Genomic DNA, 23,446 nt, shown 5'->3' with positions numbered 1-23,446 from the left:
ATCTAAAATCGGACTGTGTTCACCGAAATCTGAAACACTGCTCCCAGAGGCCAAAGCAGTAAGTGTTGTTGGGCATATGGGCACGTGTGAGCTCCATTTTCTGGGTGTAATGTCCAGAGATTGGCGACAAAAGCGAGTAGTACAGAATGTAAAACGGTGAAGAGGAATGCATATTTTATAAACCTAAACTTATCCATTTGTGGAGTAAAAATGAAATGTTAGAGGGAAAATTGCAAACTCCGAATTGTTTTTGAGAACGCGATTACTTTCTGGTTTCAACGCGGGGTCTTGAACCTCGGTCTCCCACACTGGCGCTTCCAGTTGCGCCACAAGTAAAGGTAAATACACTTTAGCCGATGCAAAAATGTCTGATAGGAGATGACACTTGTTGGTAAGTCGGTATAATGTGGCCGATCCTAGTTTACTGGAACTCTCGAAAACAGCATGCTGACTGCTGAGTAAATGTTGTATATCTTGTCAAAGCCAAGTTTAAATCTTTTTTGGCACTGGCCAGTGTTCATTTTGTACTCTCACACGTGATCCGAGGATTGTCATGGATTGTATTAAGGTCAGAAATGATGTCTGATTGTTCCTGGTTTACATCTTGGTCACAAATCTTACCAGGAAACAAGAGCAGCGTGTCAAAAGTGGAAGTGATGAGTGTGAGAAAGAGGAAGTATGGTTGAGAAAGGAAAAGCTTTAGTGTTTAGAATAGAAAGTGACCCAAGCACAGAGGAAGATGAAAGAGGACCAGGACGTGGTTTGACGGATGTGGTGGGTGCGCTTAGGAGTCACATGACGTGCGTGTGTGTGTGTGTGTGTGTGTGTGTGTGTGTGTGTTCCATTAGAGAATGTGGAATACTGTCTGTTAGGGCTGCATACAGATATTGATTTTCCGATGCATCACAACCTTCAATATTGATGAATCAATATGGATATGTGTAATTTCTGCACTGCTAGTGGAAAGCACTTTCTGATTCCCTCTGAACAAATAGGCCATACTGAATGAAAGGTGATAACTGTTTAACCGCATAAGGAGCAAGATCACTATAACATATACACACTGGATGGAAAGCGTGGCACAGGAATCGGCTCGTCCGAAAACATCACCGGATTGATCGGGAGCTGGGTGTGCGGTGCGGGATATCCAGTACATGAAGTAGGATTGTTCTTCTGGTAACGACAGCACCATTATTGACAATTTTGGAGCCCTAGACAAGATCGCTGTTGTTGAGGGGGGGAAGGCAGTGGTGTATTAGCTACTTGCGTGGCAATCTCGTTGTTGGCGTTCCCGTTTGCTAGAGCAACTTATAATTTGTGGTGTGTGTGTGTGCCCTCCACCTCGGGTTTTACTCCATTCTTTCTGTCTTCGTAGGCGATGCTAACTTCTATCCTCTGTAAACGTCTGCCATAGTTTTTCAAATTCCCCCGGCTGAACAAGTAGCCACGCCCCAAACTCACACTGTGGGTTGCGCTAAAAAGTCAAAATATAAACATCAATGTTTTGATAGTGCCTGGGAGGCTCAGTGTTTACACATTTGGTGAAGGTAAACCCACGAATGACTTACCTATATTTGTCAATGAACAATAAACTGGGATAGTAGAACATATTTTGACATAAAAAAGTGACACACTTCACCTTTAAATACTTAGATTGATTTTTTTCATCTATGCAGCAAGTAAATCTCTCGCATATGCGACCAAATTTCGTGCAATGGGAACAAAAATATCTGTGATAAGCCACTCACTGTTTTTAAAAATAAATAAATATTAGATTCCCCTCACAGCATTGAGTTGTGTAGTGGCGAAGAAGTTCAGCAGCGAGATTTTTCAGTGCATGTTGAGAGTAAACGTTTGTTTTGACTTGTTCGGTGTAATGTATGTCCAAAGACAAGATCCACACAATCCGTTTGACATTGAATAATGTCTCTTTTAGCATCCTTTCTGTTATTTACAGTCAGGTGTGAATCAAAAACAACAAAGAAATTAACTTTTAATTCTAATCAAACACTGTCATTAATATGCGCTCAACTGCTCTCTGAACTGCCGCTATTCTTAAAGAGACAGTACCATTTTAGCACTTGCTTTACATATTTAAATGTCAATACTTGTTAGTTTAAATATTGCATATAAAAAAATAAACCAAATACATGGTTTTGTAAATTTTTTAAAAGATAAAATGTGCTACCACCCCTGGAGTCGCAAGTTTGAATCCAAGGTGTGTTGAATGACTCCAGTCAGGTCTCCTAAGCAACCAAATTGGCTCGGTTGCTAGGGAGGGTAGAGTCACATGGGGTAACCTCCTCGTGATCGCTATAATGTGGTTCTCGCTCTCGGTGGAGCGTGTGGTGAGTTGTGCGCAGAGAATAGCGTGAATACGTACAAAATAAATTCTCTCTCGGCTAATGCTCTTAATTATAAAGGAACCATCTAGGCAACCCTTCTAGGTACAATTCAAAAATATTAAGTTTGCAAATTATATTTTATCATTCGTTTTTCATAAAATTGTTCACATTTTAGCGTTTGAAAATGTTCAAATGTATTCCATCAATGAATGTCTTGAAATTGCATATGTTATGTTGCATATGTATTTTTGTTCATTTTTTTTTTTGTGCTATTTACAAGTATTTACATTGATATTGTCATGTCACGTCATTCTTATGTTTTCCCAAAGGACTCTTAGTTTGAAGAGACTCTTATTTTGAAGTTTTGTATCTTCCTGTTATGTCTGTCATCCTGTTCTTTGCCCTAATAGTATCCTCATCTCCTTGTTATCCCAAGTATATATATATATATATATATATATATATATATATATATATATATATATATATATATATATATACACCCTCTTGTTCTTTGCTTCCGTGTTGGTTCTTGTTTGTATGTAGAGCGTACTGCTGTTAAGTTTATGTTGACCTACATAGTTGTATTGTCTTGTTTTGTTTATGATTAAAAGTTCTGCATTTGGATCCTCACTCTCTCGCCTCATCACTACACAAACCGTGACAGAATGTAGAACACGTGCTAAATCGGTACTGTCTCTTTAAGACTAGCGGCATCAGCCAGTAAGCGCATATAATGAGGAAGACATGCACGGTTTCTTTAGTGCATCCATGTGTGATTCAAACTAAATGTTTCTTTTTTTGTTTTAGTTTTTAATGAACAATTGACTGTAAAAAAAAAAAACAGAATATTATTCAATGACGTGGAATTGTGGATCTCGTCTTTGGACACACAGAACGAGTTAAACCAAACTTTTTACCCACCCCTAGTTTTGATACCGTTTTATCTCCATAGAATATATTTAGTTTGACTGTGATATAGATCAGATGTAATGTGCTCTGCTTTCTTAGGGATGTTTGGGCCACATTTTTTTTATGTGCTACTTTGAAGTATCCAAACTGAAACAAACAAGCTGTTTAGTCAAACAAGAAATTTTACCCAACAATGTATATTCTGTCATATTTTCCTCGCCCTCGTGTCTCTTCCAAATCCTTATGACGTTCTTTCTTGTGTCCAATGCAAAAAGTGTGTATTGCATTTATTGCACATTGGTGGCACCATCAAAGACAGTATTTGTAAGTGCTGGGTTGTCATGTGATCAGCCTGTTTGGTGGCGCTGCCCGTCATCAGTGGGGGCACCAGTGAATGACCCATTCCACCCTGGGTGGGCAGTGTGTGTCAGAGAAGCTGGCATGAAAGCATTGGACTCTGTGTCTCCCTTGAGCATATTAATCTCAGACACTCCCTACACAATTACAACTCTGGCATCACACATCTGTCAGTGCCTGTCAGGTTTGTGGTTTCAGCCAACTTCCTGTTCAACCGAGAACTGCCTGTCAGTTCAAAACACTTAGCAAACATAGTCTTATAGTTGCGTTGTTTACAAATTTGTCACATTCAGTAAGACATTTTGCTGTCGTGTTGGGCCGTCCAATGTAAAATCTGGGAACCAGTTGTTTAGTGCATTTCTCAATGTTAATATGTGCCAATTGTCCCTGATGTCACATTGCAGTTGAAGAGATGCGTATGTTCGTGTGTGTGTCGCAATGTACGGTGTGCTGAGTTGTGTACATACTGTCCCAGGCCTTGCTTGGCATCCTCACAGTTACAGTTGGTCTCGTGTCTGGTTCAGGTTTTTCCTGCAGTGCGTTCTGATATTCTCGCTTCTCTTCTGACCTCAAAACTAGGGGTGGGACAATATATCGAAATTCTGCCAAAATAAATGACGAACCATATCAAGGCAACACTTGATATTTCGGAATTTGCAACATTATATTCTGTCCATAAATGAAATGACCAGATCTCTCTGTCGCTTTTTTCTACATTATTAACAGTGTTCGCACGAGGTCCTTGAAGTGCTTCAATTTTGCTTTTAGAAAGTGAATTTACTGGAAAACCTGGAAAACTGTCTTGTTTTGTTGAACAGTGCTTGAAATGAAAACTTTTTCTTCGGTGTAATGTGCGTCCATCAAAGATGAGATCCACGCAATCCACTTTCATTAAAAAATGTCTTTTAATATCATGTTCTTTACACACTGAAAAAAAATGCTTTGAATTTACATGATTTAATCATGTGCATCAGTTCCACATGAATCAATTAAGTTACATCAACATATTTTTCCTCTTGGTTTATCTCATTAATTCTTTGTCTGAAAAGTTGTTCACGTAATTTCATCAAAATGGAATAAAGTTATTTATAATTGACCCAATTAAGTATCCTCAAAATGATTTTATAAATATCCCTAACATGATTAATTTCTTCAGTTTTACATTATATTTTTGTATCACATTACTGATTTTTATAACCCTAACTTTATGCTAGCATTAGCGTACATTAGCATGCTAAATGCTAAGTAGTATTTGCTACTTGAGTAAAGTAGCTACTTCACCCTACAAAATGTAATCAAGTAGAGTGCTTATTTTAGAGAATTACTTTAATCAAAAGCAAAGCAAACAAGTTTAGAAGAGAAACACAATTTTGTTGTGTAGATCACAAATAATATGATTTAGTAAATCGGACAACCTGCATTTTCAAATGTTTTCAGTGCATTCAGTTGTTGATCAAAAAGTAAAAAACAAAATTTTATTCTAATCACACACAGCATAGATGCAATAAAGAAACCGTGCGGATGCTCATTGAACTGCTGCCATTCTTAAAGAGACAGTACCATTTTAGTGCTTGTTGTATGAGTCAATGTAAACTCAATGTAAGTACTTGCGTAACACTATAATAACTACATGGTATAAAGTATTTGTAAAGCATTAGTTTATAGTTAATTAATCATTTATAAATTATTGTTCTTACATTATTAATATAATTATAATAATTATAATTTTCTTTATTTATCACACATTATACATTTGCACATATACAGTGAAATTCTTTTTTTTCACATATCCCAGCTAGGCTGGGGTCAGAGTGCAGGGTCAGCCATGATACGGCGCCCCTGGAGCAGATAGGGTCAAGGGCCTTGCTCAAGGGCCCAACAGTGGCATCTTGGCAGTGCTGGGGCTTGAACCCCCGACCTTCTGATCAGTAACCCAGAGCCTTAACCGCTGAGCAACCACTGCCCCTAATACATTAATGAGCTACATATAAATAGTATGTTGTTTGTTTCTATTCACTTTAGCAAATTATTTATTATTGTTTAATAAGTTCATATATAGGCAGTTTGATCATGGTTTTTCATCCTTAGTAAACAACTTTTTAATCATACCTAACTGATGTATTTTAGCTGATGCAAACCAGTGGTAAAGAAGTGTTTGTGAGAACATTAAGAAAGCATAAATTCATGGGGGTCTGGGTATCTCAACGAGTATTGACGCTGACTATCACCCCTGGAGTCGCGAGTTCGAATCCAGGGCGTGCTGAGTGACTCCAGCCAGGTCTCCTAAGCAACCAAATTGGCCCGGTTGCTAGGGAGGGTAGAGTCACATGGAGTAACCTCCTCGTGGTCGCGATTAGTGGTTCTCGCTCTCAATGGGGCGTGTGGTAAGTTGTGTGTGGATCGTGGAGAGTAGCATGAGCCTCCACATGCTGTGAGTCTCCATGGTGTCATGCACAACGAGTCACATGATAAGATGCGCGGATTGACGGTCTCAGAAGCGGAGGCAACTGAGACTTGTCCTCCACCACCCGGATTGAGGTGAGTAACCGCGCCACCACAAGGACCTACTAAGTAGTGGGAATTGGGCATTCCAAATTGGGGAGAAAAGGGGATAAATTAAATAAATAAATAAATAAATAAAAGCATGCATTTATAGTTAATAAAGATATTAAATATGTAATGAAAAGGATACACATTTCTGCTTTATTAATGTGTATATAATTACTATTAAATCAATTAATGCTTAATAAAGGTCGTAATAAAGCACTTACTAATTTGTATGAACTAATCTAAAGTGAGAACTGTATATGCCTAATTAAACATTTATTAACATGGTTCAACAGTAAGTATAGCCAGCTGGCCCGGAGCCAATGTGAGAGATTTGGGCCAGCACTGCGTTGTCACTAAATCTTGTTTCATTTCAAAAATATCCAGTTCTCTTGTGTTGCACGCTTCAAAGTGATGTGTGAAGGCGTTGACCTGCTAAAAACATCACATAATGACTTCTGTAATTTGCAGCCTCTTGCGGTGTAACAAACACACCATGTTCACACATCCTCCATGAGCGTGGCGTGAGTGGCGCGTTTTCATTTCGACGCCCATATTAACAGATTACACCATTCCCACTGCAAGCGTGAGTCGTGAGGTGATGCATCCCAGAAGCATCCCAGACAGTGAGCGGAAAGTTTCGGTGTTGAGCTTATTTGTGTCGCGCGGCTCTGGGTGCAGTGCAACATTAAAATAGTCAGGAGATTATAGAAAAAGACACAAAAGCAAATAAAAATGATTCAAACCGAACCTATAGTGCACGACAATTTATATGTCTGCATGCAAGTAAAAAAATGACTTAATAAAGGAAAGAATTAATAAACTGTCAGACCTTTTGCCATTCTGTGTATACAGGTGTACAGTATAGACACAGCATTACCCAATCACAACCAAGTGTGCTGATAAAGATGAAGTGCACATGACTGCCCCCTGTTGTCCTGGAAGCAGCAATAACCTCAGCTTATTTTTTTTCCTTTTTCTCCCCAATTTGGAATGCCCAATTCCCAATGCGCTCTAAGTCCTCGTGGTGGCGTAGTGACTCGCCTCAATCCAGGTGGCGGAGGACGAATCTCAGTTGCCTCCACGTCTGAGACTGTCAATCCACACATCTTATCACGTGGCTTGTTGAGCGCGTTACCGCGGAGACATAGCGCGTGTGGAGGCTTCACGCTATTCTCCGCGGCATCCACGCACAACTCACAACGCGCCCCACTGAGAGCGAGAACCACATTATAGCGACCACGAGGAGGTTACCCCATGTGACTCTACCCTCCCTAGCAACCGGGCCAATATGGTTGCTTAGGAGACCTGACTGGAATCACTCAGCTCGCCCTAGATTCGAACTCACGACTCCATGTGGCAGTCAGTGTCTTTACTCGCTGAACTACCCAGGCCCGATAATTTGGCATAGGACCCCATGGATCACTTTATTTTCTGCGCAGAAATGCTTCTGTTCCTTGCGGAAGAGATGCGAACAATGTGACCGTCCAACGCGACCGCATTGCTCACGGAGGATGTGTGAACCCGGTGTCAAACGACCACGTAGCGAACTGCTTGAAATATATGACTAATGTAATATTCATTTTAATAATAATAATAATTAGCATTATTATTACTATTATATCAGGAATAATTATATTTTAGCAAATTTCACAAGCAAGTGTGCTGTTGTACTGAATGTACTTTACATTTATACAGGGATTCTCTGTTGTGCTCACGTTGTTTGACAAAGAAATTACTGTTTTAGATTCAGCTGTGATGTTATTGAAGCACTTTATTTGATAAAATAATTTAATCTCTTTATGAACTCTTTTGATCAGTCATGTTTTTGATTAAAAAATAATTACACTTTTAAACATGGAATTCAGTAAAATAAAATGTGTGAAAACAAAGAAGAATTAGGAAAAAATATTTCATCGGGTTTTATTTGTTATGCCTTGCAAACTTAAACATTTGCATCTTCTTTAAAGTAATAAAAGTTGTTGATGTATTTAATATCTAATTTTGCTCATTGAAACTTGTCATCAAAGTGGTGATTTAAGCTTTAGTGTTTAGTGTAATGGATCATTAATACATGTTTAATTAAGCATATACAGTTCTCACTTTAGATTAGGTCATGCAAAATGCTTAGTTAGCAAATGCTTTATTATGACCTATATATGAAGTAATAATTGCTTTAATAGTGAGTGTTAATAAAACAGTAACATACATTAATTACGTTTAAATGTAAATCCAATTTATTTCATTTATAATTTCTTTATTTACTATGAATTCATGCCTGGTTCATGTTAAAAAACATTATCAAACTGCTTATGAATGAACTTATTAAACAATATTAAATCATTTGCAACAGTGAATATAAACAGTTAACAAACTATTTGTATGTAGCTTATTAACGTAAGAACAATAATTTATAAATGATCAATTGACTGTAAACTAATGCTTTACAAATACTTTATACCGTGTAGTTATATTAAAGTGCTTCCAATAATTGTAAATTGTACACATTATTTTTTTATTTTTTTTAAACATTAAAAAAATATATTTATGTTTGTATATGTGCCTGGAATAATATTTATATTTTCATTAAGTGTAATGTTTTCATTGCAGTAAACTAGCATTGCTTGAAAACAATGGCATAAAATGTAAAACATTACTAGGGATGGGACCACAAAACCACAAAAATGACAAACCATATCGTGGCATAACTCGATATTTTGACATTTGCAACATTGTTTTCTGTCCATGTGATCATAAATGAAATGACCCGTCAAACATCATAATTTCTCTATCACTTGATTTTACCACTACTGCACTTTATTCTACACTGTTCACAGAGTCCACAAGGTCATTAAAGTGCTTGAATTTATCTTTTAGAAATGTAAGAACTGGAATACCTGGAAAATCACCTTGTTTTGATGAAAAGTGCTTGAGATTAAAATAGATCGTTTCCTCCGTGTAATGTGTGTCCATCAACTTTCATTGAATAATGTGTGTTAATATCCTTTCTGTTCTTTACAGTCAGATTAAAAAAGTAAAAAGAAATATTAATTTTAATCTCACACTTCATGGATGCACTAAAGAAACCGAGAGATTCTCGTTGATGTTCGCTGAACCGGAACACTGTGAGCCGCTCGGTGAACTCTTAAAGTGACAGTAACCTTTTTAGAGTTTCTTATACAGATGAATGGAAACTCAATTTTATTACTTGTAAATTATACACATTATTTCAAAATATTATTATTAAATATACCATTTCATGATATGTTATTAATTAATAGAATGTAGAATTTTTGTAATTTTACAAAGTTACATTTTGATTATAATAATGACGACATACTGATTATTAAAATATAAATATACAATTTCACATACTTTTTTCAGGACAGGTTTTGTTCAGTTCTGTTGTTTGTTCTGCACCTGATCAGCCTGAATGTAGCTCACTATTTATGAAAGCTTAATTGTATGTGATATTTTCTTATAGAGAAACTCTTACTGTTTAAACTTCCAGCATTTATATTGTGTATTAAACTTTATATTGAAGCATTTTGCTCAAACACTTTTCCAGAAAATAAGAAAATGTCTGTAATATTTTAAAGTGTTATTATATCGAATCGTGAACCTCATATTGTATCTCGAACCGAGTTGTGAGAACCACATTTTCCCATTCCTTAACATTATTGATTGATTTTTAATTTTCAACCCGTTCATACTGATGCCTCTAAGACTATCAAAAGTCATTTTCACAATTTCCAAGATACTGTTACTTTTGTAACAACAATGTTCAATTAGAGAAATCCAAAAGTTTCAGTTTCAAGGCATAAAAACATGGACAATATCAATGTATAATAACTTATAGGCCATGTTCATACGAATACGTTTTTTCTTTAAAGTGCATTGATTTTGTTACGTTTACGCCTCTCGTACACACTGGAATGGCGTTTTAATCCACTGGTAAGGGTTTGTTAATCTTTTTATACAAGATCTACAATTTAATGCAATAATAAGATATTAGTACACAGAATTATGAATTTGAATGAAGACTTATTTTACTCTATGTACTCAAAAAAAAAAAAAAAAAAATATATATATATATATATATATATATATATATATATATATATATATATATATATATATTTGAAAACATAAAATGTGTTGTCAATTGAAAAGGGTATTGGTAGATTTTTGAACTGACGTTGGGAAGGAGGAGCACTACTGTTAATCGATATTGACCGATACCGATAATCTCAATATGGCAGATTTAACGTTCTGGCCAATATATAAGTCCATCATTAGATTTCATTACATATTTAGGTGGTCTTAGAGTTATGAATGTCATCTATATTCAAAAGTAGTAGTCAGCTGATATGGATATCTACAGGGCAGGGTGTACAATCTATTTATTTATTGCAATTTAATGATAAGCAATAAGTGGATAAGCCATTTTTAAGTTTGTTTTGATTGGCTAACACACTGGCTTAGATTCTCTTTGGCTGTTTACAGTAGCTTTAATTGACCTATATATTCTAGTGCATACCATCAGCAGTCAAATTACCTGTCTGTTTAATTCCAAAGCAAAGCGAGTTTTGATTTCCAAAAGCTCGTACCCTGCAGAACCGGTCTGAGCGATCTCTCCCCATCATGCCACGATGACAAATGGCACCAGGCTCAATAAAATATTGCACATCTGCTGTGACTGTGAGTGTTTAAGAACACAGGGCTGCAGGACAGATGTTTTCTGCTGCGAGCGCTTCCTGCACCTCCTCCCCAGTGGTGGTGAATCAGGTGGACTCATTTATAATGTTTTAACTTTATTGAAGTGCTAAACTTCTGCATCCGCCGAGACGCTGCTGCTGCTGTGTGCTGCTCTAGTTTGAAGAACACAAGGTTCAAGAAAGATGGGATTGTGTGGATTATCTAATGATCTATACATCTGATTACCTTGTGTGTGGGCTCATATACTTAGCTATTACTCGCTATATTTTTGTCTGTGAGTAAAACAAATAGGCTGGTTGTATTCTACTCTTTGAGAGCTTTCCAACAACATATGACACATGACTATTTGATGAGTTTGATGTTTTACTGATTACAATAGTATGCACAGTCAGTGCAAATTATATAAAATATCAGAATGGAGCACTTCTGATTTATCTGCAAATTTCAAAGCACTTGTTCAGTTTTGGTCATAATGTCTACATGCATTGGAAAGTAGAGCTTCTAAGCTTTCAAACGATACCGATTTTGTGTTAGTCAAGACTGTAGTTGTTAATATTTTGACAGTATTTATTTTTTCTCGCGGCCCATCTGAGCTTAAAGGGTTAACACTGAAAAAGGTACATACTTCTGCTTTAAGGCCAAAGTATATTTTGGTATGCGTGATGCAAATTTCGTCATCAGCACAGTCTGCATGGACTGTCCGCGTGTGGCCCAGATTTTCTTGACATGCAGATAAGTTCCTTATCTGTGTGCATCGTTGCTCTTGACTGTACTAAAAGAGTATCTCAAAGCAGTCGTAGAGTGCATGCGTCGAAAAGACAAATGTCGTGTTTACAAGGTACTGGGTTTGCTCGATTAGCTGTTTTAACCTTTTGTTGTGTTCGTTTAGTGCCAACACCTTTTGTGTTCCCGGTCAAATATGACCGGCCCACTAATCTCTCATATTGCATATATTATCACAAGTAATTGCATTAGATCTTTTCATCAACTTCTTTTTTAGTAATTATTAATAATTATTTTGTACTCCTTTTTTGAACATATTTAAAAAATATATATATTTTTTTATTGAAAGAAGGATTCATTAAACTTAGATCATACCGGGCTAGTGGGGGTCACTCAATGCGGAAAATATAATATAATAATTACATAATAAATTAATAACCACTTGCTTGATCTGAACAAAATAGTCATTTGAAAGCGTAGAATCTGGACTTTGCAAACCATATAGCTGATCATAACAATTCTTAAATAATGCTTTTCTTATTTGCTGACAAGCAAGACGTGTTCCCTTCTCATCATTTGCAAATTTATTGTCACAACAATTATATTCAGAGTTGGTAAAAACATTAAAAATATGAGATATGCATGTGTTATATATCGAATATATGGAAAGGTCTCAATTTGTAGAATCAAATTGTTTCACTCAGTGGCCAAATTGCAGTGAGTTTTAGTGTATGAAATTCCCACTGACACACATAAATATAATTAACAGGAGTGTCTTTTTTTCACGTTTTTCCTTTTTAACATAGACATAGACAATGACATAACTTACAGCAGACTATCCCAATTCAAACGAGCCCAAATGCAACATAAAATGATCAGTAGATCTTGAAGTATTCCTCAGTGTACATGGAAAGATGATGCTCAAAAGGGTGCTTACACACTGTTTGTGTGTTTGTGTGTGTGTGTGTGTGTGTGTGTGCACATGTCTGAGGACTTTGTGTGTGCAAACACACATCCTCACATGTGCTCATCTAAAGGATTGTGTTGCTCCTGAACACTTAATATTCTGTATTTTGTAGTCTAATCCATTAATTTCCAATGGCCGGTCATTTTTGACCGGGAACACAACAAGTGTAACAAAGGGAAATAAAACCAATAAAATTGAAAGAAAATGGTCTAAATTGGTCCATATGTGAACAAAATCAAATAATTTTATTCCAATTGGATTAAGTAAAAAAAAAAAAAAAAAAAACGTTGTCTGGATCAAAATGACTGGAACACAACATAAGGGTTAAAGTAGAACTTGCTGCTGGATTTGACGAACTTTGCGAGATTCATGCCAGCGAATCTTTGAAATGATATTCATAGTTTTGTGTACTAGCAAACAAGTATATAAAGTAAACAAGATATCCTTCAGCAAAACTGTATATTACACTTTGCTCTTAAATTCGGTTGTGGATTTACACACCCTTAAACGTCATGTACACAAGCGAACTGTAATTGGTCGCTTTGCAGGTCAGTCAGATGGTCTCTTCCTGTCTAAGTGGGCGATTCTTGACCAGAATAAGCTGCGATGTTGACCAGACTTTATACTGATAGTCAAAGATCTGCCAACTCGAGACTAGGGCCTACTTGACTCCATCAGTGCATAAGAAAACAAATGTCATTCTCTTAAGAAATTTAAATTCATATTCGCAAATGGTTAAAAATTCTTAATAGGATTATGACTGTAAATGATAGATGTATCTTGCTTTACTAGGGCTCCCAAACTCTCCTTCTCTGGTCTGTCACAGCTGAAATGAGGCAAAACTCGATGAATATCAGCAGCGCGACAGACGTCTGCCGTGACAGATCCACTCTAGCAACAGAGGAAATGGGCCAATTAAGGACAGCTTGCTCAGACCCTGCATGGGGTTAATATTCAACTCCCGTAATTAACAATAAATTACACTTTTCCTGGTTAACTCTTCAAACTGTCTCTGTCTTTTTGACTGTGTCTCTTGAGTTTCTTTCATTTTCAATTCTGCAACATCTGGTGCAGTGAATCCTGCAACTTCTTCAGCACAGATTGATTTTGGTTGCGGAAGACGGCAGCAGTTTTTGTCTGTATTTTCTGTTGGCTGTTTTGGAAACACAACTCTTGTTCCAGGACTCTTGTTGTTTTGAGCTCAAACAGGGTTTTAAGTGGGATGCATGCTGATGTCATTCTTTCATTATGCAACTTAAATAGTTTCCTGAAGGTTTTGCTCTCTGTTGAGAAAAATATTCATAATATGACCTCAAAATCTTATTCTAAAACCTGGCAGCCGTAAATAGCCTACAGTTAAGCGAATTAACCCTGTAAAGCCTGACATATGAAACAATTTTGAGAAAATTCTACTTTTTGACATTAAAATGTTTCTAATACCATTAGACAAACTATTTTGCATGTTTGTTTTTTTTATGTGTCATATTTGATAGATTAGTCTTTATAGGTCATTATCCTCCTGAGGTCCAGCAATGCATTGATGTGTAGGACATTTTTTATTGAAGTTTTTCGTAACCCATACATGCTACAGTGGTAAATCTTGGGGAATTATCAGAGGACTCCCTGGGCTTTTCAGAGATACCAAATGTTTAAGAGTTTGACCATGACAATTTCCTCTACTTAGTCTATAAATATGGATCAAATACACATCAGATACAATATGAATAAAATATTGTTTTTTCAATAAATGGTTTTTATCATATGTATTTTATGCATCAAAAAACTATATTGACATTTAAAAAGGGGAATTGTAAAACTTTTTTCCGCTGGGTCTCAGAAACGTATGGTCAGATGGCATCATAATAGCTATTAATGTAAAATAATAAGATCTTTATAATGACAGAGCAGGCCGCATATATGAAAATGTACAGAAATATTAGTTCACACTTTAAATCCATGATTATACATGGATTTCAAAGAGGGTTTATCAATAAAATAATATTCAAAATTTTAAGCAAGCACAAGTTGCTTATATTCAGCAAATGCTCATTTTAAAATATCAATAACAATAATCATTACTGTCACTGTCACTTTATTAAAATAAGCTGTCATTTATCCCAACATAAGAGTCACTTTTCTTAAATAGATCGATATAAACATTGAAACCACTTTTTTTCCTCAAATAACCACTAGATGGTGCCATAAACATGCGAAACTTACATACCATAGGTTGTATGTCTCGTCAGCTTGAACAGAGTGAAACAGGAGCCATCAAACTTTGTGTATCATATTTGATACACATGACGTTATAGGGTTAAATGTATTAAGAGATTATTACAGTGTTTAATAATTGTTATTAATTGGGGGCCTGGGTAGCTCAGTGAGTATTGACGCTGACTACCACCCCTGACTCCAGCCAGGTCTCCTAAGCAACCAAATTGGCCCGGTTGCTAGGGTGGGTAGAGTCACATGGGGTAACCTCCTCGAGGTCACTATAATGTGGTTCTCGCTCTCGGTGGGGAGTGTGGTTAGTTGTGTGTGGATGCCGTGGAGAATAGCGTGAAGCCTCCACACATGCTACGTCTCCGCGGTAACATGCTCAACAAGTCACGTGATAAGATGCGTGGATTGACGGTCTCAGACGCGAAGGCAACTGATTATTTACTAATTTTTTGTGGCAGTCAACATGTATCACAAAAACTGTTGATTGAGCTTAACTTGAATCCAGAACATTCCTAAAAGACTTTTGCTACCTTTTTGTTAAAGCAGTAATCAGTCATGTTGCCCCTTATGAAAAAGTTGCTTTAAATTGTTAAACTTTCTGAAAGTGGCATTTTGGCTGCATAGATGTTTGTTTTCACTCTGTACACATTATATAAAATGTGATATTTCTGAAACTCTGTTATGTTGATCGTTTGCAGTTGTCTCACTTTTCTCTCTCTCTTTGTCCTGTAGGAGAGTACATAAAGACATGGCGGCCACGGTATTTCTTGCTTAAGAGTGACGGAACGTTTATCGGCTATAAAGAGCGACCGCAGGATGTAGATCAACTCGAGACACCGTTAAACAACTTCTCAGTGGCACGTGAGTATCTCACCCAGACTTTACCTGACGTTACAATGTTCTTTAGTTAAATCTGAGAGAGTAACATGTCTACATGCAAGTCTAACTTAAAACTTTGTTTAGAAAACGCTGTGTGCAGACTGCTCAGGATTAGGCATGTGTCGGGATCACATTTTAATATTGCAATAATTACGAAAGCTTTTATTGTGGTATACAGTGTTATCACGGTATTATATTATATTTTACAAAACATGTTGAAACATCAACTTTATTGTTGTTCTTAATGACAAACTAAACAGCTTTTTATGAGCCAAATTTGCATTTTAAATTAAAAGATTACAAAGTAACTTTGAAAAGAACCTTGAACATTTATGAAACGACATGAACAGTTAAATAAACGCACTAATAAAATAAATAAAAAATAAACATTAAATAAATAAATATTTGAAAATAAATATACGTATAACCAAGTGGACATAATGTCTTAAAATATTTCCACACTTTATTGTGGCATACGATACTACAGCGGTGTTGTGTTATACGTTACACATACATTTTATTGTTGTTCTTAATGACAAATATTTTTTTTATAAACCACATTTGCATTTTAAATGTACATTTATGAAACTAAATAAACAGTTAATAAATGCACAAAAATAAATAAATATAAATGAGGGCTGTCAATCAATTTAAATTTTTAATCAAATTAATTGCATGGTATGCCGATTAATTAATCAAATTAATCACAATTAATCACATATATAACTATTTAGAAAGCCCATCAAATAATAATAATTAAATATATAATTATGAAATATTTATTTATTATATTCAATTTATATTTATATTTTTATATTTAAAAATTACAAATAAAATATATTTAAAACATAATAATTCAGATAATTAAAATGCATTACATTATTGTGGCAAATGAGTAAAGCATTGATAAGAAAATACAAAAAGTGGTTTTAGAATCCAGTATATTGTTTATTTCCGTATTATTGAAATAAGCCAATCATACAGTAAAACAGTTCACAGCAATCCATTTTGCAGTTGAATTCGTCAATCGGTCCGGGGACATTATTAATTGCATATATTTTTTTATGCGTTATTTTTTATATAATTAATCGCACTAAATTAACACGTTAAAACGACTTGATTATATTTATTATATAAATATAATCAAGTGGTCGCTATCCTTGGTGTTGCAGGTCATTTTTACCCGTTTCTAAAATTGTTCTAAATGGGTCTGAACTTTCCGCAACACCAAGGAATGGTTCAAATATTTCCATATTTTGAGACTAAATGATTCATTGTCAATTTGACTAATTGAATTGCTATTTTACAAACCAAATGATGTTACAACACGTGACTGTCCCAACTTTTTTGGAGCATGTTGCCATTATCTGATGTATAATGAGTGTATATTGTATTTAAAAAATAAAAAATAAAATCTAATTTCACAAGGTAAAACGTCAAATAATGTGTTGTTTCAATATAGCACAGGGTGAAAATGAATTTTTCACTCCTTTTCAGATGTATTGACATTTTGCATGCTGTCCAAACTTTTTGAAATTTGGACTGTAAATTAAAAGATCACATTGGAAATTACCTTGGAAAATAACTTTTTATGAAACAAAATTGTCAAAATATTAACAACTACAGTCTTGACCAACACAAAATAGGTATCGTTTGAAAGTTTAGAAGCTCTACTTTCCAATGCATGTAGACATTATGACCAAAACTGAACAAGTGCTTCGAAATTTACAGATAAATCAGAAGTGTTCTGTTTTGATATTTTATATAATTTGCACTGACTGTACATATTATTGAAATCAGTAAAAACATCAAACTCATCAAATAGCCATGTGTCATATGTTGTTGGAAAGCTCTCAAAGAGTAGAATACAACCAGCCTATTTGTTTTACTCACAGACAACAATATAGTGAATAATAGCTAAATATATGTCTTTGACAATTATGTAGGTGTTGCTTATATGCCACGTTTTTGCCTATAACTTCATGAAAAATAATGGAACATGAAATATCACACATTTGATTATCTTTAAAATGAGCCCACACACAAGGTAATCAGATGTATAGATCATTAGATAATCCACATGAAGCACAATGTTACATATGACCACCAGAAGATGGCGCCAAATACATGACACAGACTCAATGATGACTCAAATGACACAGAATGAAACTCATTCTGTGAGATCTCATTACTAAAATCATGTCTGCATGCTATGCAAACCTTTAGTCATTGTTGTGTTTGCATGTGTAATTAGTTCTTATGTACAATTATTATGTTTTATTTGTTTGGAGATGTTTTTGGATACATGGAGACATTTTTGGACACTATTATAAATTATTTTTGTAATGCTATAACTTTTGATTGCTTTGTCGTGTCAACACAAAAAATGTCTCAGATACAGTTGACATGATTGGGAACAAAACGAGATCTGTTTTTCAGAGCGACCTTATTTACATGCATAGATATACAGTATAATGTCAAATCTAAAAAATAAGAGTACATTTTTGGCATAATTTTTTCTGTGAATTTTTTCAGCTGCTTCTTAGGCTGAGAGTCTCATAATGTATCATAATCTATATCATTAAAAAATGTGAAAATGTTTCTTTACAATGATACCAAACACTTGACCCTCCTTGTTTTTTTTGTCGAGTTATAAGCCTTTAATTTTGGGTATGCCACTGAAACAGGAAATCTTTAAAAACACCTTCAGAGCTGAAAGGGTTAAACAGTTAAATAAATGCACAAATAAAAAAGATAAACATTGAATAAATAAATATGTAAAAAATACATATCAATTCAAGTGGTCATTATGTCTTTTCCACACTTCAGACTTTTCTGATTTAAAAGGGGGATTAAGGGTTGGAAGCGTTCCTACTTCAGTCATGCTTCTCGTCCACGGTGGTTCTTTGTTTACATTCTCAATCTCCTTAAATATTATAAAATATTTACCATCCATAAATAATTCTTACCGGCCATGAAACTGTATTTTGCATTATTTTTATGGGGAAAAAAACAACAAAAAACAAAAACAACAATAATAATAAAATAAAAACTGTTCTGTCCTTATGTCACTTAAGTCTGCATCTCTCTATAAAACGGCACTTGTGACAGATGTTTTCTTTAATAGATGGTTTGAATGTCTTTCTTTTGAATTGTTCGCATCACTTATATAAGCGAGGTACATTAATCTTACAGTTGGACTTACACCATCTATTATGTTGCACTTATAGAATTAAAAAGTCCCTGGTAACTTTATGGTTTGTATGCCATTGATTTGATTTGCAATTATGACAACATTACTGTGGGTTTGACTGTCATTATTACAGTTTTACTTACGTATCATGTTGCAAAGTTTCTATATTTATGTATAACTATATTTACTTGCCAAAGCAAATAATTACTTGCATTTGGCGCTTGCTGAGTGTTAATTTTGGTCCAGACAAATCTAAACAATTTGGCTTATAGTTTATCTAGATTTTTCCACTGTATTTTGACTTATCCACAATAACATAACCGTGCATGTTAATTATCGTGGTATACCGTATTACCGAATACTGGCACATGTCTACTCAGAATACTCACTTTGTTCCAAAGGTGATACACTATCTGATTATTTCTCATTTGATTAAAAAGGTAAACACGACTATCACACCTGGAGTTGCGAGTTTGAATCCAGGGCGTGCTGAGTGACTCCAGCCAGGTCTCCTAAGCAACCAAATTGGCCCGGTTGCTAGGGAGGGTAGAGTCACATGGTGTTACCTCCTCATGGTCGCTATAATGTGATTCTCGCTCTCGGTGGGGTGCGTGGTGAGTTGTGCGTGGATGCCGTGGAGAATAGCGTGAATCCTCCACACGCACTACGTCTCTGCTGTAACACGCTCAACAAGTCACGTGATAAGATGCACGGATTGACGGTCTCAGACGTGGAGGCAACTGAGATTCGTCCGCCGCCACCCGGATTGAGGCGAGTCACTACGCCACCACGAGGACTTAAAGCGCATTGGGAATTGGGCATAACAAATTGGGGAGAAAAAAAAAAGCTAAACACATTACGAGTAGTTTTTTTGTTGTTGTTGCATTTAAGTGTTTCTTACATAGATTGGTTTGTTTTATAGTTGACCCAGTTAACATCGTTAAAAAGTACAGGAATATTGATTGAACTATAAGAATATATATTTCTAAAGAGATGAGGCAGTGCGATCCAGACTTGATCTTGCGTTGCCCATCAATATGTCAGCCATGGCTCGAAATGAATGTTTGTACTGTATTTTGGGCATGACTGGACTTCTCATTTTGTTCTTCTACGCCATGAGAGGTTCCAATTGACCTCCAACAGTTTTGTGTTTCCTCGAGGGACGTGCAGAACATATTCAACATATTTGGACCATCATCTCCGTTCATACCTCAGCAGAATTTCACCCCACCATCCCTGCAAAAAGACGTTGAAATGATTGAACAGACTAATTAGACAGCCATAATGTTTGTTCAAGAGAACGCTTCCTGCCTGACACTTGTGAAATATAGTGGTTATTAAGTGGCTGATCCTCATTATTTATCTTGGCTCTGGTTGCGGCGTTCTGGGCTGCTGATGAGCCCGGCTGGATCTCAGTGGTGGTCTCACCCGGGTCCTTTATCTATTCGACAGGCCGTTTGTGTCGTCTTATCGCTGACACATGTCTCCTGCACGATCTCTCTGCAACATATGTTTGCGGGCTGGCAGAATCACTGCTGGATGTTCAGACGGGATTGTGCTTTGTCGCGCTGAACGCAGAACTTTTCCACTTTGAGTGAGCATTTTTGAGGGGAAAGAACACAGACACAGCTCATTTCGGTTGCTCTGAAAAAGATGTGAGTTTGAGTTTTTAACAACTGATGACATTGTGTTCCTGGTTTATGTTAGCTGCAATTGTGCATTCATATTTTGAATGCAAAAGCATCAGAGTGTAAAAAAAACCCAAAAAAGAGCTTGAGTACAATGATTATCAATATCGGATTGTTGTAGTCATGTTCTTTAGAATCAGTAGCATCTGCAAGATCTTACAAAGGCCATGTGGAGTACGTTATTAGCATGTAGAGCAGTGGTTCTTTACTGGACCCAGATTATACATTGGACATTTATATGAGGCTATTATATTTATTATCCAGTTTAATTCCTCATATCAACATCATTCAAACAGAACATATATTACACAGGTGGACCACATAAAAATGGCATCTAATAGATTCTACGTAATAAATGTTTTAATATGAAACTATACCATTTTTGTTACGGGGTCTGGGTAGCTCAGTGAGTATTGACACTGACTACCACCCCTGGAGTCGTGACTTCGAATCCCAGTACGTGCTGAGTGACTCCAGCCAGGTCTCCTAAGCAACCAAATTGGCCCGGTTGCTAGGGAGGGTAGAGTCACATGGGGTAACCTCATCGTGGTCGCTATAATGTGGTTCGTTCTCGGTGGGGCGCGTGGTGAGTTGTGTCTGGATGCCACGGAGAATAGCGTGAAGCGTCCACACGCGCTACGTCTCCGCGGTAACGCGCTCAACAAGCCACGTGATCAGATTGACGGTCTCAGACGCGGATGCAACTGAGATTCGTCCTCCACCACCCGGATTGTGGCGAGTCACTACGCCACCACGAGGACTTAGAGCGCATTGGGAATTGGGCATTCCAAATTGGGGAGAAAAATATCTCAGTTACTGTTACGACTGTAAAACTGTGTTCAATTTTAGTAACGGTGATGATGGGTAATTTGAAAATAGTGCATGTTATTACGGTGCTGTTTAGCACGTCAAAGCTGTCTACTGTTGGAGAGAATTGACTTAATCCGTAGCATTTTAAACTAGAACATTTTCATTAGAATTCAAATGGGTCGCATCAGTGTTGCGGTCTGCTTCATGTCATCGAGGGAAGCCCGTTTTACACGTGCAAACTCCAGAGATAGAGCAGATCATTGTCATGATCATGGTTTCTCACACCACACTCGGGCGAAAAGCTTCAGTTGCACAGCATTTCAGATGAGAAGCATATTGCGCATGAATAAAATGCAGAACGAGAGATGAATCACATAAAATTTGCCTCATCAGCTGGAATTTTTGCTTGGGCAGCAACTGAAAAATTTTCAATGGAGGAAGAACCGTGCCGTTGTTCTTGTCCTGCTGTCCACCAGTTGGAAAACATTGAGCGCATTTACATGCATGTTGTTACACCGATTATGCTTAAAAAGCCGACAATAACCTCATTTCCATCCACTTTTCACGCTGCTGTTATCGACAAAGTGAAAATGCGTAAAGACGTTTGCGAAATTTGCCATCTTCTGCCCGTTTCCATTCAAATGGCCTTTTATCGATAAAAATGGTGTGCGTGATGACGTCATGCTTAAAAAACACTCTGTCGCATACGTTTTGGTTTATCGCAAAAGAAAGCCATTTTCATACAACTAATTGTGTACCTTTCGCCTCCAAGATGTCCCTAATTTTTTTCCTCTGAAGTTTTGGTAAAATGGGGAGAGTATTGAGACAATTCATTGAAATTAACCAGCTTACTGTCATTTTAATTTCACACATAAATGCAATCAGAAGATGAAGAATTGACATCAAAACGGAACAGCTGCCCTTCTGATAGGACTGTAATATTGGTCCTGATGTTGCGTCTATCGCAGGTTGCCACCGGTTACGACCCGAAAGTGATTCGTCATGGCCCTGTTCAAGGTGGCAACCTGCACCATGTAGTGGGGGAAACTTTCAGTCTTAGTATAAGGAGCATCCATCGATGTGTATATGCTGTGTGCACAGCTATTAAAGAAACATTGATGCTGTGTAATATCAGTGTTTATATATATGATACATTCCTGATATTCAATATGCTATTTTGAACAATCATCTAATCTAAAGCATCGCCATCACAACTGCATTATGTCCTGCATATTTGTCCAGCAACTTTTAACAACCAACTGAACTTTATTGTCATCTAAAATTTGTTTTAGTGTCATAATGCAATTTGCATTTTCTGAAGAAGCTCAGCAAATGCGATCCGAGGTGAAGAGGGTTAGATTTAAATTTTTTAACGTTTTAAAAGGTTCAAAAGCTAGTTTTCTGAAAGTGAACTCAGCATTGCACAAATAGTTCTGATCGTTTATAGTCTTGAAAAAAGTCTAGAACATTCTGAGAGTCATTCAGCCGACTTTTTTCGTCTACAGAACAGGGTAAGGCTCATTTGAGTTTGTGTAAAAAAATATATATAATTTTTTTAATTTAATGCTTTATTCGTTTGGTAATTTATTTAATTTAATACAGGGAATTTTGCCAGTATTTTTTCAAAAGTAAACTAAATAATAATTTTATAGAATTGGGCTATATGTTAATGTTCCAAAAAAGCACACTGAAGCGTTTCTCCTAGTATTGTGTAATTATTTTTAATTTAAAACATCTTTGTGCACAGAAATTATATGATTATTGTATTGTGGGCTAATTCCGTGACTACCGTCTATTATTTTGAATGGTGTGGAAAAGCAACTTTAATAAATAAACGGATGGCTACCGTGATTAAATTAATCACAAACAGTGGCCATTCATTTGTTCTCCTTGTACTTGTCGATGACCGGTGCATGATACGAGATATTTGTGTTGGCACTCCTGGAAGTGTCATGACGCAGATGTGTTTGCAGCATCGGATCTATGCAGGTATGCCGTTAAGATCAATCCATAACAGTGCGACTAATGCTTCAGGTACAATAAATTGGCTTTCAAGGATGTATAACTTGTTGTCATGATTAAC

At 36.2% G+C, this 23,446-nt stretch overlaps 1 protein-coding gene across 2 annotated transcripts in view; it reads left to right on the top strand.

Annotated features, from left to right (window-relative positions):
• akt1 (v-akt murine thymoma viral oncogene homolog 1) overlaps window positions 1–23,446 on the top strand; it is a 103,743-nt gene that overhangs the window by 40,384 nt on the left and 39,913 nt on the right. The window contains exons 1-2 of one of the 2 annotated variants that reach the window (XM_051722873.1): window positions 347–1,159; window positions 15,526–15,654. Coding sequence is in view for 1 of the 2 variants with exons in the window: in XM_051722872.1 (XP_051578832.1) it covers window positions 15,526–15,654 (129 nt within the window). In the remaining variant the exon portion in view is untranslated. Of the gene's footprint in view, window positions 1–346; window positions 1,160–15,525; window positions 15,655–23,446 lie in introns of those variants that run through there. The other variant, XM_051722872.1, reaches the window with a different exon arrangement.

This window comes from Myxocyprinus asiaticus, chromosome 17, assembly GCF_019703515.2.
Source record: "Myxocyprinus asiaticus isolate MX2 ecotype Aquarium Trade chromosome 17, UBuf_Myxa_2, whole genome shotgun sequence".
NCBI classification, from domain to species: domain Eukaryota; kingdom Metazoa; phylum Chordata; class Actinopteri; order Cypriniformes; family Catostomidae; genus Myxocyprinus; species Myxocyprinus asiaticus.
This window is presented reverse-complemented; position numbering and strand designations above follow the sequence as displayed.